The 19,373-nt window shown below is 39.1% G+C and overlaps 2 protein-coding genes across 7 annotated transcripts in view; both read left to right on the top strand.

The window, feature by feature from the left end:
- Positions 1-86: 86 nt before the first annotated feature.
- Positions 87-5,511, top strand: kcnk13a (potassium channel, subfamily K, member 13a). Its single transcript, XM_052153755.1, has 2 exons — positions 87-423; positions 4,448-5,511. Exons 1-2 carry the CDS (start codon positions 87-89, stop codon positions 5,347-5,349), a joined length of 1,239 nt encoding a protein of 412 aa, XP_052009715.1. The 3' UTR covers positions 5,350-5,511.
- Positions 5,512-11,131: 5,620 nt separating this feature from the next.
- Positions 11,132-19,373, top strand: part of LOC127662594 (homeobox-containing protein 1-like) — a 42,475-nt gene continuing 34,233 nt past the window's right edge. For all 6 annotated transcript variants that reach the window (XM_052153859.1, XM_052153857.1, XM_052153856.1 and 3 more), the window contains exon 1: positions 11,132-11,323. The gene's annotated coding sequence lies outside the window, so the exon portion shown is untranslated. The remainder of the gene's footprint in view (positions 11,324-19,373) is intronic.

Here is a 19,373-nt window from a genome sequence, read left to right as displayed (position 1 = left end):
GTGGACGTTTTTCACAGTTGCATGCCCACCACCGTCAAATGTAAGATGTGGAGACTTTATCAGTCGTGTCCAGCAGTCCTCACATAATGGCATGTAGAGGCGCGTGCTGCTGTGGCTTTGCTCCTGTGAATGAAGATAATGCCAGGTTTATAATGTTGCTACTCCTCATCATCCTTTACCTCCTGTGTGGAGCCGCAGTCTTTTCAGCACTGGAACATCCCAAGGAGAGACAAGCGAAGGAAAGATGGGCTCAGAGGTTTGAGCTGTTCAGCCAAAAGCACAATCTCAACAAAAGTGATCTGGAGAAGTTTTTGAGACATTACGAAGAGGCGAACATAGCAGGGATCCGGGTGGACACCCTCAGACCTCGCTGGGATTTTACAGGAGCGTTTTATTTTGTCGGAACTGTCGTTTCCACTATCGGTAAGGACGGGAAATAAGCATAAAACAATGACAAATGCAAGTCTAAGAACCGTTCTTAAATATGTTGTTAATCTGTATCTTTTAACATTGCGTACTGAAATGAAATGGCAATGCACTTTTCTTAAATATGTGATAGAAATCCATATCCTTCTATCTGGGTAGATATGCAAGGCAGAACCGGTGTTCTTAAATATCTAAATCTAGGCTTTCACTAAACCGTGATGTACAGAAAGTGAAATGTATTCTTGTTAATCTATTGCTTTTTATTGACTAAGTCCGCCAGGTATTACTTTGCATTGCAGTGTTAATGTTAGTATTATTACAAAAGTAACTAGGTAAAAAAAAAAAACACTTAAAGGTATATTTTCAGTAGGCTATTTTATGTGTGGCCCCAAAATTTATTTTGACTTGTCCCTCCTTTTCTTTAAAAGAAAAGGGAAAATCTGGGTTACAGTTAGTGAGACATCCAACGGAAGTGAATGTGGGCCAATCCGTAAATGTTAATATACTCACTGTTTCAAAAGTATAGTCACAAGACAGAAACAATATGTGTGTTAACATGATTTTGGTTTGAGGAAATAGCTTACCAACCTTTTCTGTGTAAAGGTACATCCCATTTTACTTTGTTGCCATGACGACGTGACGCCATATACCATGTAATCCCACAAAAACGATTTAAACTTTACCTCTTAAATAATGCACACATTTGAACAGAATAATTCATGTAGGGGCATGTATAAAATTATAAGCTTTACATTTTTGCCTTTAAAAGCTCTAAAAATTGGCCCCATTCACTTCCACTGTGCCCCACTGTAACCCTGAGTTTTCCTTTTCTTTTATTTTATCTTTTTTTTTTTTTTAAAGAAAAGGATGGACGAGTTGAAATATATTTTTGTGGCGATCAACATTATGCTACAAATGCTGTCGATTGAGCTTAACTTATATTGAACCCAGGATATTTTTTTAAAGTATAAATATGTTATGGAGCTATACTTGTAAATATACTTTATTTGGGTTTGCCATTTACCTTTGTATTTTATTATATAGGCTTGATATATGAAAAACAAATGGCATATGTGTAGGTATATGGTTTCGTACAATGATGTATGCAACAGGCTAGCTGATCTTTTATTATAAAGGATTTGAAATGTACTGTATATTGAGGGTTTAGAAATCTGACAGCTTTGTAAACTTTGCCTCTGGCACAATGCCAGATCTGGTCAAGAACTGACATTTACGCAATGTGTTAAAAATTTAAAATTAGTCTGATACCATTTCTCATTTGCAGGTATAGGGTTTTCCATTTGCCATTAAAAATGTATTTTGTATTATTAGCATTTCAAGTTGGCAAATATTGTTAATGAGATCAGCTCTAAGACTTAATTAAGATGCTGTAAATCCTGACCACACTGAACGGTACAGATTATGCAATTAAAAATATATTTGCACAATTTCAAAGTTCCCTCTGCCTGTATTCCTCACTAATTCCAAGGAAAAAATGTCCATGGGGTTACAACCCACAACCCCACAAACCCACAACTGTTAGGTTTTCCCAGTTGAAGATCTATATGTATATTATACATTCTTGCTGTTTAGCACATTGTAATCTTTTAAATTGTTATTTATCATTTGATTTAGTTTTAACTCTGTGACCAAGAGAGACATGAAGGGGAATCAAAATAGCTCAATAGCTTTGATATTAAGAAGTTTACAGACCTATGTCGAGGAGATGCATAAGCTCTGTTCTTTATGATGTCCTCTTCAATGTTGGCTTTTAAGTGGTCAAAAAACATCCATGAGAATAATAATGGCACGCTTTGCATTTGCCTTTCAATCAGTTTGACGGGAAAGGTGGGAGATAGATCTAAATCAGATGCAACACTTTGTTCTTCAGCTTATAGGAAGAAAGTTGTTTGTGGTGATTCAGAGACAAACACCATTTGAGTTCATTAAAGAGTCTTTGGCAAAGAATGTTCCCAATTAGGGGAGATAGGGGCATGTTGTCACACTTTTTACTCCAGTTAAATTTCTCATGCAAGGTTTGTTTATGAAAGGACATTTTTGTATAGCCACATACAGAGTACCTATACCATAAAATATTGGCTACAAAAACATATTTACCGTTAGTGCCCAGGAAAACAATACAGTTCATTGAACAAATGTGGACATTTTGTGACAACATGATCTTAAGTTATCACGATAGCTAACACTATATGGAGTAAGTTGTCACAATGGAACCTGCCATGTAAAAGACTATTATCTGTGTTTATAGCTAAATGTAAACAGTAAAACAATTATGAAACAAAACATCTCACGGAACATCAAAAAAGCAAAATCAAACCCAAAAATATCAAAACAAATTGTTGTGTCAGACAAAAATAAATTATTAATTTATAATTAAGTAATCATTACTTAATTCATAAATTAAGAAACATATTTGCCCCAATAAAAATGTACATTTATGAAAATACCCTTGCCTTCATGGAATATTCTGGGTTCTATACAAGTTAAAGGAATAGTTCATCCCAAAATGAAAATTCTCTCATCATTTACTCTACCTCATGCCAGCCCGAGTATGACTTTCTTTCCTCTGCAGAGTATCTCAGCTCTGTAGGTCCATACAATGCAAGTGAATGGTGACCAAAACTTCAAAGCTCCAAAAAGCATATAAAGGCAACATAAAAGTAATCCATTCTACTCCAGTGGTTAAATCCATGTCTTCTGAAGTGGTCCAATCGGTTTTGGGTGAGAACAGACCAAATATAACTCCTTTTTCACTATAAATCTTGATTGACATCAACAGTCTGCTTGGCAAACATGATTTCAAGAATGATTACACTTCCTACAGCACCTTCTAGCACTCTACGAATGAGTCAAGACATAGGTTAAATATCTCATGTGGATTACTTTTGTGCTGCCTTTGTGGTTTTTTGGAGCTTCAAAGATTTGGCCAGTATAGACTTGCATTGTATTGACATACAGAACTGAGATATTCTTCTAAAACTCTTCATTTGTGTTCTGCAGAAGAAAGAAAGTCATACACATCTGGGATGGCATGAGGGTGAATAAATGGTGAGAGAATTTTCATATTGGGGTGAACTATCCCTTTAAGCACAATCAGCAGCAGTTGTTGCATTGATTACCACAAAAATAATTTTGAATTGTTCCTCAATTTAAAAAATATTTAAAATCTGGGTTACAGTGAGACATCTACAATGAAATTGAATGAGGCAATTGTTTTGGAGGTTTTTGGAGAAACCCTCCAAAACTAACTCGTGTAGTATTTGAGCTGTAATGTTTGATGTTTTGTGGGATTAGACCATTGTTTTTGCGGCATTACAGGGTTTACGGCATTACGTCGTCATGGCAACAAAGTTGTAAAATTGGATATAACTTAGTAAGTGGTTTTATCACCCTAAAATCATATTAAAAAGCATATTGTTTACATCTTGTGGCTATATTTTTGAAACAGTGAGTATTTTAACATTTACCGATAGACCCATTCACTTCCGTTGTTAGTGCCTCACAGTAACCCAGATGTTTGTTTGTATGTTTTTAAGGAGGGATGAGTCGAAATACATGTTTGTAGTAATCAACATTATGCTACTAATGCTGTCAATTGAGCTTAACTTGTATTGAACCTGAAATATTATTTTAAGAACAAGGTTAAAAAAATGATATAGTGTAACTGAACCTTTCCTGAATCAATGTATGCCAGTGTGGTTTAATTGTGTATATTTTGATATATATCTTGAGCTATATTAGAAATATTATGATTTTGGGAATTTAGTCTGGAGCCACAAATATGTTCTAATTCATGACAGTTTTGAACTAGGTCTTTGAAGCAACACACAAAACCACCATTACTAGAGCAAACATACATTTGTGTAATTTGACTTGACTCTTAGCCTTTAAGACAACTTCCCCATGACATTTAACCTCCGTCTCCCCAACAGTATATCTGTTTTGTGTTCAGTGTAGAAAACCTTATAAATTGACTTGTTCCTTCTCATGTCGCTTACAGGGTTTGGAATGACCACACCTGCCACAGCTGGTGGCAAAATCTTCCTCATATTTTATGGGCTCATTGGCTGTGCAGCCACAATTTTATTTTTCAACCTCTTCTTGGAGAGAATAATAACCGTGTTGGCGGTTGTGCTCAAGTCCTGCCATGAAGTCAAACGCAGACGCAAAGGAGTTCTACCTCACAACAGCAGACAAGCCTCAAGCAACGTAAAGCTAAATCATGAAGACAGTCTTGCCGGATGGAAACCGTCAGTGTATTGTGTGATGTTGATCCTTTGCGTAGCAGCAATAATCATTTCCTGTTGTGCTTCAGCCATGTACTCCTCAATAGAGGGATGGGGATACTTGGATTCTCTCTACTTCTGCTTTGTGGCTTTTAGCACCATTGGTTTTGGAGATATGGTCAGCAGTCAGCGGGCCAGCTATGAAAACCAGATTGTCTACCGAATTGGCAATTTCTTCTTTATTTTAATGGGTGTTTGCTGCATTTACTCGCTATTTAACGTAATCTCTATTGTCATCAAGCAGGTGCTCAACTGGCTCCTGAAAAAGCTAGATTTTCCTTGCCGTCATTGCCCTGTAAGGTCTCTCCGACCTCGCAGGAATGCAGTCATGCCAGGCCATCTCCGAACACGTGTTCGTAACATATCTATAGATACAGACGCAGTCAATGAGAGTGAGACGGATGGACGCAGGATGTCTGGAGAGATGATCTCCATGAGAGACTTCCTGGCAGCTAATAAGGTCAACTTGGCGATCATGCAGAAACAGTTGTCCGAGATGGCCAATGGCCATCCTCGGCCATGCGGGTCAACTAATAGGCAGAATGGATTTTCTGGTGGGGTCGGAGCTCTGGGCATAATGAATAACAGACTTGCAGAAACCAGTGTGGATAGATAAATATAACCTTTATAAACACACAAACAAACTAAATGACTTTATGAAAAGCCACATTGCACTGTCCATAGTTTAACTTTGAGGGTGAACTCACGAAACACGTCCAGGTCATATTTGTTGCCAATTTCAAAAGAAAAAACAAGAAGTTAAGTTTTACTTGATAAAAATGAAGCCTGTTTTTAGAACCATTAAGATATTTTCATTATGACTATTTTTGTGACAATTAAGCACATTTTCCCCTTGAATTCTCGTTACATAAATGCAAAAAAATAAACAAAAAAAAAATCTAATTTTCAGTTACTGTATACACATAATATATACAAAAAAAAAAATTAAAAAAAAAATATATATATATATATATATATATATATATATATATATATATATATATATATATATATATATATATATATACACACTCACCTAAAGGATTATTAGGAACACCTGTTCAATTTCTCATTAATGCAATTATCTAATCAACCAATCACATGGCAGTTGCTTCAATGCATTTAGGGGTGTGGTCCTGGTCAAGACAATCTCCTGAACTCCAAACTGAATGTCAGAATGGGAAAGAAAGGTGATTTAAGCAATTTTGAGCGTGGCATGGTTGTTGGTGCCAGACGGGCCGGTCTGAGTATTTCACAATCTGCTCAGTTACTGGGATTTTCACGCACAACCATTTCTAGGGTTTACAAAGAATGGTGTGAAAAGGGAAAAACATCCAGTATGCGGCAGTCCTGTGGGCGAATATGCCTTGTTGATGCTAGAGGTCAGAAGAGAATGGGCCGACTGTTTCAAGCTGATAGAAGAACAACTTTGCCTGAAATAACCACTCCTTACAACCGAGGTATGCAGCAAAGCATTTGTGAAGCCACAACACGCACAACCTTGAGGCGGATGGGCAACAACAACAGAAGACCCCACCGGGTACCACTCATCTCCACTACAAATAGGAAAAAGAGGCTACAATTAGCAAGAGCTCACCAAAATTGGACAGTTGAAGACTGGAAAAATGTTGCCTGGTCTGATGAGTCTCGATTTCTGTTGAGACATTCAGATGGTAGAGTCAGAATTTGGCGTAAACAGAATGAGAACATGGATCCATCATGCCTTGTTACCACTGTGCAGGCTGGTGGTGGTGGTGTAATGGTGTGGAGGATGTTTTCTTGGCACACTTTAGGCCTCTTAGTGCCAATTGGGCATCGTTTAAATGCCACGGCCTACCTGAGCATTGTTTCTGACCATGTCCATCCCTTTATGGCCACCATGTACCCATCCTCTGATGGCTACTTCCAGCAGGATAATGCACCATGTCACAAAGCTCGAATCATTTCAAATTGGTTTCTTGAACATGACAATGAGTTCACTGTACTAAAATGGCCCCCACAGTCACCAGATCTCAACCCAATAGAGCATCTTTGGATTCTTTTAGAGCACATTTGAATCAATGCCACGTAGAATTAAGGCAGTTCTGAAGGCAAAAGGGGGTCAAACACAGTATTAGTATGGTGTTCCTAATAATCCTTTAGGTGAGTGTATATATATATATATATATATATATATATATATATATATATATATATATATATATATATGTTTCAATACAATTAGATTTTTTTGTTTATTTATTTATTTATTTATTTATTTGCATTTATTTAATGAGAATTTAAATTTGAGAATTTTATATATTTGAGAATTTTGTATATATTAAATTCTCAAATTCTAAATCTCATTACATAAATGCAAAAAATAAACAAAAAAAAATCTAATTGTATATTTATTCATCATGGTAGTATTTGTCTTTTTTTATAAAACAAATGCCTTAAATTTATTCAGATTTTAGTAATAAAAAAATTCAATTTCATGCTTTTTTGTGGAATACATTAAAATGAGTATAATGAGAATCACACACACACACACACACACACAAAGCTAAAAAGTTCAATATTAAGATGCATTATAGTATGCAGATGAAAATGTGATAAATCATCATTAAATTAAATGCACAAAATCTCAATGGTCCTAAAAAATGTTATGCAAAGAGAAACATTTCTTTTTTTCTTTTGAGTTGGGGTAATATGTGACCTGGACCTGTTTTCATGTTTTCTATTAACCTTATACTACAGATACAGATATTAGTAGGCTCATATTTCTAGTCTCTTATACTGTATGCATGCTTCTCTGTACAATGCTGTAGTTGAAATATCCATTGCTGCTCTGAAGTTAAGATAATGGAGAACTGAAACTCAGGTCAGTTTTATAAGATGGAAGTGGCAGGAAAGGCTTTGGTGCACCACAATTTGACTCTATCTCTCTAATGATTGCCGTTTCCTTGATTGGAGGACATATGTAATGATTATCAGATTAGCTTGCCGAATTCGCACTTTTTATTATGACAGGAAGAGTGTAAAAGAGAGGACATTTTGCACAGATTTAGTGTTTTTTGTAAGCACAGTGATAACTGTATTGTATTGCTTTTGGTCTGTCTTTCTTCCAGTTTCTTATTTCTTTCTTTGGACACCTTATCACCATAAATAACTTCTAACACTTTTCAATGAATTATTTTTTGGTTTGCTGAATGATGTAAGTGACAAGGTGATGCAAATTACATCCCCAGTAGCTTTTATACTTTTCACTATAGAGGTGTGTAGATATGGGCCTGAAACCATTATAGGTGCTGAACACCTCACATTCAATCTGTTTAATGATGCTTATACTGCACTCAGAGTGTCTAACAGCTGTATAGAGTTTAAGGCACAATAGCCTATCGATTGCTTGAATTGCTTATCAGGTATTTCAGATGAAACAGATTTTCTAGAAATGTGCAGAAGGAAATGAGCAAGATCATTTCGAACTGTTCATGAAATAATGCCAAAATGGGTATGATGCATTTGCACTTTGTATCTAGAATTTTGAAACCTGCTTACTTTATTTTGAGATGAATGACTGTGTGTAGAGGTGTAATGCACGATCAATTAAAACGTGTTTTCCAGTTTTATTGGGCATCTTAAAAATGTCAATGTGTCTGTTTTGAGGATTGAAATGAGCAAGTGGTTTTACATTCAACATTTATTGATTTAGTTTAGAATTATCTACTGAATTATCAGTATGATTTTGCAGATATTGGAAGAATCATCAAGGCTTATTTTTTTTCCAATTCATACAGTATATACTTTTTCTATGCCAGGTTACAAAGGTAAGTGGGACACTTTAGATTAAGGATGTATTTGCACTCATTAACAAGGACTAAAAATGAACAGCAATTGTTTAATTTAAACAAATATGAATACAATTGAAAAATGTAAATATGCATGTTGAATGTTAACATTAGTTAATGCATTATGAACTTACAATGAACAACAAACACAAATTACTATTTTAGATATTATCCATGTAGGATTTTATCCATTAAAAGGGATTTTATGTAAAATTCTAGTTGAGATTTCATTGTGCACATTATTATTATTTTTTTATTTCTTTGAATGGTGATGTGTGGATTGATATATATACATTGTATTTTATAATATAATTTTCTTTTTCTTTTTGGACATTTGGTTTAAGCACTGAATCTGAGATGACTATTGTAGTGCAAATCAATAACACTGAACATGAAGGCTGGGGTTTGTTTCGCCTGCAGGTAATATCTACAAGGTCATGACACCTGCCATGATTCTGCATGTGTGTCATCATGGCGTACCCTCTATAAGCTGTCACCACCAGACTTGACGCCCTTGAAAGCATTCACACTTGTATCGTATTGTATTGACAGAGTCAGCACCTGCTGTTACAACCTAGAATGTGTGAAGATCAGAGGCAATGTGAAAGATACAGTAGCAAGGAATTTAAAGGATTTGCAGGGTAGTTTGAAAAGGGAAGTTCCCTCTGAAACTTTATAGATTTTTTTCCACCCACACTGTTCAAACTGCTCATTATTTTCTCATTTGTGCATTCTGTGCTTACATTATTAGTCAGTGGATCAATGCACAAAACAAATCACTGATGCAAACCCATCAAACATTGTGCCTATACCTGATTTACACAATTACAATAAAGTATATAGGAGAGATGGGCTATGTGTCACACTTTTTACTACAGTGCATTTTTTAAGACTATTTTAAAGTAAATTTCTGTATAGGCACATACTTTAAAGGAATAGTTCACCAAAAAAAAAATTCTCTCATCATTCAGTCACCCTCATGCCATCTCAGATGTGTATGACTTTCTTTCTTCTGCAGAACATAAATTAAGATTTTTAGAAGAATATCTCAGCTCTGTAGGTCCATACAATGTAAGTGAAAGGTGACAAAAGCTTTGAATCTTTAAAAACCACATAAAGGCAGCAGAAAAGTAATCCATATGATTACAGTGGTTAAATCCATGTCTTCTAAAGCGATATGATAGGTGTGGGTAAGAAAAAAATATTTAACATTAAATTAAATGTAAAAAAAAAAAATTACATTAAAAGATTATTTAAATCCTTTTTGCTATAAGTCTCCACTTTCACTTTCACTTCCACTTTTTTTTTCTTTTGCATCATATTCATCATGCATTTCACCACCTACTGGTCAGGGCTCGTCCAAGGTGGAGATTTATAGTAAAAAGGACTTAAGATATGGATTTAATCACTGGAGTATTATGGATTACTTTTGTGCTGCTATTATGTGATTTTTGAAGATTCAAAGTTCTTTCCACTATTCACATGCATTGAATGGACCTACAGAGCTTTAATCGGTTGTCACAATTAAGCATGCCATTAAATAGTATATTATTTTGTGTTTTTTTTTTTTTCTTTACTTATTTACAAAACTAAACATTAAAACAATTATGAAACACAGTTTCCATCAAAATACTATACAGTATAGTTCCAAGATTTGTTATCAAATCTATAAAACTGTAGAGACTTGGAATTGTAGTCACAACTCAAAATCTCTCTCTCTCTCAATTTAAAAGTACTTTATTGGCATGATTGTGTTTACATACAATATTGCCAAAGCATTAATACATAAAACTCACTCTCTCTCTCTCTCTCTCTCTCTCTCTCTCTCTCTCTCTATATATATATATATATATATATATATATATATATATATATATATATATTTGTTTTTTATATAGAGGTAGTAGCTTTGGTATTTTGGTGGACACTGGTTACCAAATTAGATTTTTGTAAAGGGAGTTTGATGAACTGGTGATGATTGTGGTAGATGTCCACTAGAGAGCGCCAAAATAAAAGAAGACGCAAAATTCCCTGTGCAGGTGTCCAGAGAATGTTGTTGGCAATTGACTTAATTCAAAAAAAAAAAAAAAAAAAAAAAAAAATGTATTTTCCTTTTGTGCCTCATAAAAAAATTATATCTAATAAATCTGATAAAAAGATATCTTAAATGGCAATTTTACGATTTGTTTTCTATAAGATAACTTTTGCAATAATTGATACATTTAGCCTTAGATAACAAACTCGCCTAAAACATCTATTGGTTTTACAAACAAGCAAAATTGTCAGTCTTAAAATGTGATAATTTCATCAATTTTTAATAAAAGCAAATCCGACATTATTCCGTCATGTCGTCAGCGACCAGGAAAAGTCCGAAAATATTTTTTGTCTGTGCAGCAGTTGCTGAAAATGATCGAGGATGAAACTGTTCCATATTCCACTGGATTTGTAGTCCGGCGTTCAGTGAACTCCCGTTCAGTCCCACGTTCCCGCCCGCCGTGGGGAACTACAACTCCCAAGAAACCACATCATCGCTTACTGTTAATATCAATATGGCTTCTGTCAGTCAGACAAAGGCGAATCCGATTTTGCCTTGAAATGAAATCAAATTAGGAAAAGGTAGCGGGGGATTCGGACACCGTCCTGTTTTACTGGTTCATGTGTGGTGACGGGGATTAAAGGCAACAGCTGCGGGACTCAAACGCTGTCACTGGAGTTGAATAAATGCTGCGGTGCACGGAGGCCCCGCACGCGCAGAATCAGGTAAGTCTGGGATGGCAAATTATAAGAAAGGCGTCATTTGTATATATTTTTCGGATCTTTCAGGATGTGTGAAACATGCATTCACATGCATATGACATTTTTTGTGGGAATGAGCTCGGTTCGATGTATTGCATGTAAAGAATGAATAATCTGCTCTCATACTGTAGTGGGATAGGGGTGTAGAAAAGAAATGCACGTATGCAGCTGTACAACAACTGAGACTGTTGACACTGGTGAAATAAACTACTAGTTTTGGTGGAGCACTTTTTTCCTCATCTTTTTTGTTTACACTTATTATTAATAATAATAACAATAATAATAATAATAATAGTTATAATATATGCAATGACTTGTTTTTAAATTACTCTGAATAATTAAAAACATTCATCCTGATGCATGTATATGGAAGAAGTTATATATGACTGAACTTGCAGATTAAGCATAATTTATGGGTGTGTAACCTGTAAATCCACCATTTATGGATATAATATAGTGGCTTTATTGATATCACTTTAATTTTGGAACCAGTGTGCACCATGTACTAGAAGAGGTAAACTGATATTTAAAGATCACTACAAGTAACATATGAAACAAGTGGGCTGTAAAAATTGTCCGGAGTTTGAGCGGATGTAAAGTAAGATTTGAACTTTCTTTCTTTTTTTTGGGGATGCCATGCATATGAACAAGGGACATATGGACAAAATCAACTTTGATCTTGGTGCTCTGCAAAACAGATGAGCTTCCCAAATACTGCTGCTCCATGGGATCTAGAAAGAACTAATGCCATAGTTCTTATTGTCCTATATGCTTATGTGCTTTGACTGTTTCACTCCATGCATGGAAATTAATGAATGTGCAAAAAAAAAAAAAAAAAAAATAAAAAAAAAATAAAACAAAGAAACAATGAGTGACTTTGGAACTGAAACACAGATAATTAAATTACTATCAAATAGCGTATAAGTAGCCTTGCATTTTATTTATATATTTTTTTTATATATTGCAAGATTGCATATTTTTGGATGATTGGCATTAAAGAGTGATAAATCTTGCATAATTAAACATTTACAGTTTTTTGTCTTCAGAAAAAAAAGCATGCTAGTTGCACAATTGCATGTTTGCAGTTAACTGAGTTGGTTTAAATCTAGTGACAGTTTAATCACAGTAGAGGTTTTTCTGCATGCTTGTGGTTAAATTCATGTCCATACGGTTGATTCTGAATTTCTGAGTAACTGTGGTTTATCAACCAGCAGAGTAGTTCTAAACTGGTTTTGCTTCAGTATAAAAAAAATGTAATTGGTCAAAAAAAAAAAACTAAAAAAAAACCATCCTTAAAAATCAAAGATTAAGATTAATATTACCATAAAATCTCATAGGTCACCGAGCGTATTAATCTCCCTCACAATCCACTCTGTCCAACAGAAAGGGGACTTATTAATACATAACTTTGGGTTCAGCCATATGCTCAAAGCAACATTTAAATAAATGTCTGAATTAAACACTCTGGACACTTTTGTCCATATTGCATGCAAATGCGAGACTACGGGGTGTAACTTCTCTGATTAGTTTGATAGAAAGGATTTGCAATGGCAAAATAGGGGCAAGAACTTCCTGTTCAACACAAAACCAGGGAGGGGCTCTCTCAGATGGAAGAAACCAATGAGCCAAATGTCTGAGACAGAATGCATAATATAAAAACAAAATATTGGGTAGGCTTAGCTCACCTTTGTCAATCGGCCTATGCAACTTACTGAAATATAATCTGGGACGTTTACCATTCCAAATGAAGGACTTTGCTATGCTATCAACTTGTTTGAAATAAGAGAGGGGACATCTATAGGCAGAGATTGTAGCAGGTAGTTGAATATTGGAAAACATTAATTATAATAACATTAACATTAACCCAATCATAGATAAATGTAATGAAGCCCACCTGCCCACATAACTCGAAAAGATTTGTATTAAAGGGTCAAAATGAACTCTTAACTAAATCACACAAATTTGCTGGGAATAAAATACCCAAATACTTAATGCCCTGTTTGGGCCACTGGAAGTCACCTGGCTGAAAAGCTGTTACTGGGCAGTACACTGTCAGAGCCAAAGCTTCAGATTTAGACCAATTAACTCTGTATCCTGAGAACTTAGAAAAGGAATGAATAATTCTGTGGAGGCAAGGTATAGATCTAGTGGGGTCAGAGACGAATAATAAAATATCATATGCATAAAGCAAAAGCTTATGCGCCACACCACCACCATCCTCCTTACTATCGTGGCTGCTAATGGTTCCAGGGAGAGACAGAACAATTATGGGAAAAGAGGGCATCCCTGCCGGATGCCCCTATCCAGAGTAAATTAATTTTGAAATGTATCCATTTGTTTGTATCGCCACAACGGTGTGTCTATAAAGTAACTTAATCCATTCAATAAAAGTATTCACAAACCCTTTACCATTATCTTAAAAAGATAATCCCATTCTACCATATCAAACGCCTTTTTGGCATCAAGTGAGATGGCAGTGACCAGAGTCTTATCATTCGCCACTGACCACATGATATTGATGAAACACCTAATGTTATCAGAAGAGCCATGGCCCTGAATAAACCCCACCTGATCTATATGTCTAAGAGATGTCATAACTGTAACCCGGACACACACACACAAGATGAGACAGTCACAATGTAAGTCAACAAACTGCTTTTATTAAATAAAGAGCAGGCGAAGGTACAGTAAGGAAAATCCAGAGGGAGAATGGTCAGGGAAAGCGTAGAGTCGAGAGCCGGGGAACGAGGATATAACAAAAGGGCAATAGCAAATAGAGTGGTCACGGAAAGCAAGGGGTCGAGCCGGGTAATCAGAATAACAATAACAAGAGGGTAGAGGACGGAAAACAGTTAACAACTAGGAAGCTGGCAAGCTAAAAAGGTAACGAGTAGGGAGGTCAAAACTAGGTGAGACTAGCGGGGTCAAGACACGGGAACTAAATACAATAACCAACCCCAAACAAACGAAAGGATAGTGAGTTATATAGGGGCGAGTGCAGGTGTGAACAATGAAGGTGACGAGACGAGTGCAGGTGAAACTAATGTGTGGGGATTGGAAGTGCGTGAGTGCAGGTGGTCATAATGTTCAGGCTGATTGAGGCGAGTGCGCCAGAGGGAGGAGATAGTTTACGAGCAAGAGAGCTAGAGGAAGCATAGTGGGCGTGAGGGCTCGAGCGAGCAATGCGAGCGTCAGAACTCGAAGGGGGCGGAACGAGCGAGTAAGCACAAGGGAGTGCGCGTGTGAGAAGGGAGATAGTGTGCGTGTGTGAGGAAGCTCGAAGGGGACAGAACGAGCGTGTGAGCTCGAGGGGACAGAACGAGCGTGTGAGCTCGAGGGGACAGAACGAGCGTGTGAGCTCGCGGGGGACAGAACGAGCGTGTGAGCTCGTGGGGGCAGAAGGCACAAAAGGGAAATGAAACAGTCCATGGGGGTCAATGGGCAGTTCAAGGCAAGGTCAGGGGGAACATAGTGGACAGGCGGGTGGTCGGGAGGTCTAGGGGGCAGCCATAGGGCAGAGACTGGGTCAGGAGGTCTGGAAGGCGACTGGAGGACAGGAATAGGGTCCGGAGGCCAGGGAAGAGGCCACAGGACAGGTAGAGGGTCAGGAAGTCCGGGCTGAGCCGTGAAAGGCGGAGCTGTCAGAGGCGGCACCGTAGGTGGCTCGGGAGGCAGAGCCATAGGAGCCTCTAGTGGCCGAGCCCTGGAAGGCTCGAGAGGCTTGAGGGGGGGAGCCATGAAAGACTCGAGAGACGAAGCCCTGAGAGGCTTGAGAGGAGGAGCCATGAAAGACTCGAGGGATGGAGCCCTGAGAGACTCGAGGGGCGAAGCCGTGAGAGGCTTGGAAGGAGGGGGGGCCCTGAGGGACTTGAAGGGTAGAGCTCTGGGAGGCTCGTGAGGAGGAGCCCTGGGAGGCTCGTGAGGAGGGGCCCTTGGAGGCTCGAGAGGAGAGGCCCTGGGAGGCTCGAGAGGAGGAGCCCTGGGAGGCTCGTGAGGCAGAGCCCGGGAGGGCTCTGAGGGGCGAGCAGAGGCTGACAGAGCCGTGGTGGACTCTGAGAGTGGAGCAGAGGCCGGCAGAGTCGTGGAAGACTCTGAGGGCGGAGCAGAGGTCTGCAGAGCCGTGGAAGACTCTGGGGGCGGAGCAGAGCCGTGGTTGACTCTGGGGGCGGAGCAGAACCCGGCAGTGCCGTGGAAGACTCTGGGGGCGGAGCAGAACCCGGCAGAGCCGTGGAAGACTCTGGGGGCGGAGCAGAACCCGGCAGAGCCGTGGAAGACTCTGGGGCGAGAGAACCGCAGAGCCGTGGAAGACTCTGGGGACGGAGCAGAACCCGGCAGAGTCGTGGAAGACTCTGGGGGCGGAGCAGAACCCGGCAGAGCCGTGGAAGACTCTGGGGGAACCTCTGCGGTCTTGAGCACAAGACGAGACTGGGGAGAAGGGGCCCTCTTCCTTCTCTGACGTCTTCGGCCAACAGGGGATGTGGCCATGGGGACGGTCGAGGCTACAGGCTCTGGCTCGCTGACCGTGGCAGACATGGGTGCTGGATCGTTGGCCGTGGCGGGCATGGGCACTGGCTCGTTGGCCGTGGCGGGCATGGGCGCTGGCTCGTTGGCCGTGGCGGGCATGGGCGCTGGCTCGTTGGCCGTGGCGGGCATGGGTGCTGGCTCGTTGGCCGTGGCGGGCATGGGCGCTGGCACTCTGGCCGTGGCAGGCATGGGCGTTGACTCGCTGGCCGTGCCAGGCTTCGAGACTGGGGCCGTTACAGGCTTCGGGGCTAGGGCCGTGTAAGGCTTAAAAACGGGGGCCGTGTAAGGCTTCAAGACGGGGGCCGTGTAAGGCTTCAAGACGGGGGCCGTGGTAGGCTTCAAGACGGGGGCCGTGGTAGGCTTCAAGACGGGGGCCGTGGTATGGACGGGTCGAAGCCGGGGTAATCAGAATAACAATAACAAGAGGGTAGAGGACAGGAAAACAGTTAACAACTAGGGAGCTGGCAAGCTAAAAAGGTAACGAGTAGGGAGGTCAAAACTAGGTGAGACTAGTGGGGGTCAAGACACGGGGAACTAAATACAATAACCAACCCCAAACAAACGAAAGGATAGTGAGTTATATAGGGGCGAGTGCAGGTGTGAACAATGAAGGTGATGAGACGAGTGCAGGTGAAACTAATGTGTGGGGATTGGAAGTGCGTGAGTGCAGGTGGTCATAATGTTCAGGCAGATTGAGGCGAGTGCGCCAGAGGGAGGAGATAGTTTACGAGCAAGAGAGCTAGAGGAAGCATAGTGGGCATGAGGGCTTGAGCGAGCAATGCGAGCGTCAGAACTCGAAGGGGGCGGAACGAGCGAGTAAGCACGAGGGAGTGCGCGTGTGTGAGAATGGAGATAGTGTGCGTGTGTGAGGAAGCTCGAAGGGGCGGAGCGAGGGAGCGGGGTTCATGACAATAACTTTACTTAATTGGTTAGCCAAAATGTTTGACGATATTTTAACGTCTAGTTGGATCAGGGAAATTGGACAGTAACTGTTTCACTCGCTTGGATCTTTGTCCTTTTTAAAAATCAGACTGATCTGGTCTTGTGTCATGGTTGGCGGAAGCTTTCCATTCTTTAATGATTCCGTATAAACTTGGAATAACACTGTGGACAAGACCTTAATTACCTCATCCAGCTCCTCCAAGGTTATCATTCAGTTTAGGACTTTCTAATGGTTCCACAAAGTTTCTAATATCTTCATCAGTAGACAAAGATGTGGAACTATAGAGATCAAAATATAATTCTTTAAAAGCATTATTAATATCAATGGCTGAAATAATTAATATTTCACCACCAGCAGATTTCAGAGGGAATGTTAGAAAACCATCCAAATAAAATCTCTGTTTTAAATATCTAGCCAGATGTTTCCCTGCCTTGTCCCCTTAATCAAAGTATGACTGTCTTGCCCTGAATAGCCAATACTCCACCTTCTGCGACCATATAGTATAATATCTGTATTTCAATCGGGTCAATTCCCTGAGGCTTTTAGACGACATTCGGCACTTCAGCTCTGCCTCAGCACTTTTAATATTCCCTTCCAATTCCACGAGTTCTTGTGCTTTTAATTATTTGGTGAATGAGGCATAATGTATGATCTTGTCCCTAAGAACTGCCTTAAGAGTAGGCCCAAGCGACACCAACAGAGGATACTGAGGACCAGTTGGTCTCCATATAGACATAGATTTCAGCCTTTATCGTTTGTTGGAATTCAGGTTCAAGTATATGATTTATTTTTCTCCATATGTAGCAACACCTCTAAATACACCAGGGCGTGATCTGAGACTAAAAAGTTTCCAACTGAGCTATCAACAATAGATGAAATGAGGGACTGAAATATATAAAAGAAAATCTATTTTTAGAGTAAATCTTATGAATTGATAAATAAAATGTATCATTACTCTGTTTGAGACATTTTAATTGTAAATGCTTACTTATCAGTGTAACAGCGCCCTTGCTCTTACTCGAGCCAGCACTATAAAAAGAAAATGCCAACCCTTCCCAAATTGTTCAGCTACCAGCAGAGAAAGGTGCGTTTCTTGAAGAAACACTATATCATATTTTGTATGCTTAAGAGAAATAAGCTTCCTTCCTTGTATAGGGTGCCCCCAACATTCCACATGGAGAGAGACAATCCACTCATATTAACATTTGACATTTTGACATATAAGAAAAATAAATGTTTCAAAAACAAGATTATAAAGACCACATTCCAACATTTGTGCAACATCCCCTATAGTGTTGTCAAAAATACCGGTACCCCGGTACCAAGTCGGTACTCAAACAAAAAATTATTTGCGATACCAGAATTTCTGAAGGTACGGGAATACCGAGTACCGGGTCTACCCGGTACCCAATCAGAGTCGGGAACTTTCAAACGCTCACAACAAGCAAAAGATTGCAGCAAGCAAAGCTGCTGCTGCTGCGGAGTCTCAACTGAATCATGTCGAAATGAAAAGTGGAAAATGCCAGGTTTGGAAATTATTTGCATTTGAGGCTGATGAAAAGGGAAACATCATAGATCAGCAAAAACCTATTTGTAAACGCTGCTTTCACAATTTTCTGACGAAAGCAGGAAACACATCAAAACTTAATAAAGCAGATGAAAGACAGACACCCGGATTTATTCAAGCAAATAAACCAGGTGAGTTTAAAAGCATATTATCATTTGCATTAGGGCTGAAACGTTTAGTCGACATTACACAGATCAGTCCAGATGCATTCTAAACTTTCACAGTTTATTTTATGTAGATCCCATTAGGGACTTATTAAAAACAAAAGTACATTCAGTTGTGGAATAAGCGGAGGCGGAGCTCTTTAAAGGAAACATCCCGGCGTAACGTCTTAGATGCAGTAAAATTGCTTTATTAAAGTTCAAATAATACAGAAGCAGGTCATGTTAATAACTATAAACTCAGAAACTGGCATTTCTCTGTGTGATCGGTGCCTCTTCTATGAGTTGCGTGAATGTCCCGATCTAAGGGGGAGAGATTGAAACTGCACCCACACGCTAAAAGTGTTGCTGAATGGAATATTTTTGTTCTTAGTTCTGCTGCTAATGTTTTGAAGACTTTGTTAATTAAAGAGTGTTGTTTAGTAACCTGTTTTTGCTTTGGTACTGAAAATGGTATAGAGTGTTGTGAAATTTCACTGGTACTGACATTTTGGTACCGTGACAACCCTAATCCCCTAGAACAAAAAAAATCAACAGGAAAAAGAAAAACATGCGCATTAACCCCGCACACGACAGCGGCAATTTTGCGTCCGTCACTCCAAACTCAAACAGTCAATGCGCGCCTACAAGAACCCCGTGACAACTTGTTGCTGTTGGATTGCTTTGACAGAATTACATGGCAAAAGATAATCTTTAAAACAAACTCCAGCCAATAGGTGGAATAAACACAAAAAGCATGTTGATTCGTCTGTAAAACTGTCCTGAAGGTGTGACACTCTACAAAATAAACTCCAGCCACTAAGTGGAACCAGTGCAAAA

Source organism: Xyrauchen texanus, chromosome 22 (genome assembly GCF_025860055.1).
Source record: "Xyrauchen texanus isolate HMW12.3.18 chromosome 22, RBS_HiC_50CHRs, whole genome shotgun sequence".
Classification (NCBI taxonomy): domain Eukaryota; kingdom Metazoa; phylum Chordata; class Actinopteri; order Cypriniformes; family Catostomidae; genus Xyrauchen; species Xyrauchen texanus.
The sequence above is the reverse complement of the archived record's forward strand: the minus strand, read 5'-3'. Positions and strand labels throughout refer to the sequence as shown.

Bases quoted from the DNA above. Each gene is read 5' to 3' on its own strand.
- kcnk13a (XM_052153755.1), top strand. From the start codon at position 87: ATGGCATGTAGAGGCGCGTGCTGCTGTGGCTTTGCTCCTGTGAATGAA. The intron at 424-4,447 runs GTAAGGACGGGA...TGTCGCTTACAG, and splicing joins AACTGTCGTTTCCACTATCG to GGTTTGGAATGACCACACCT.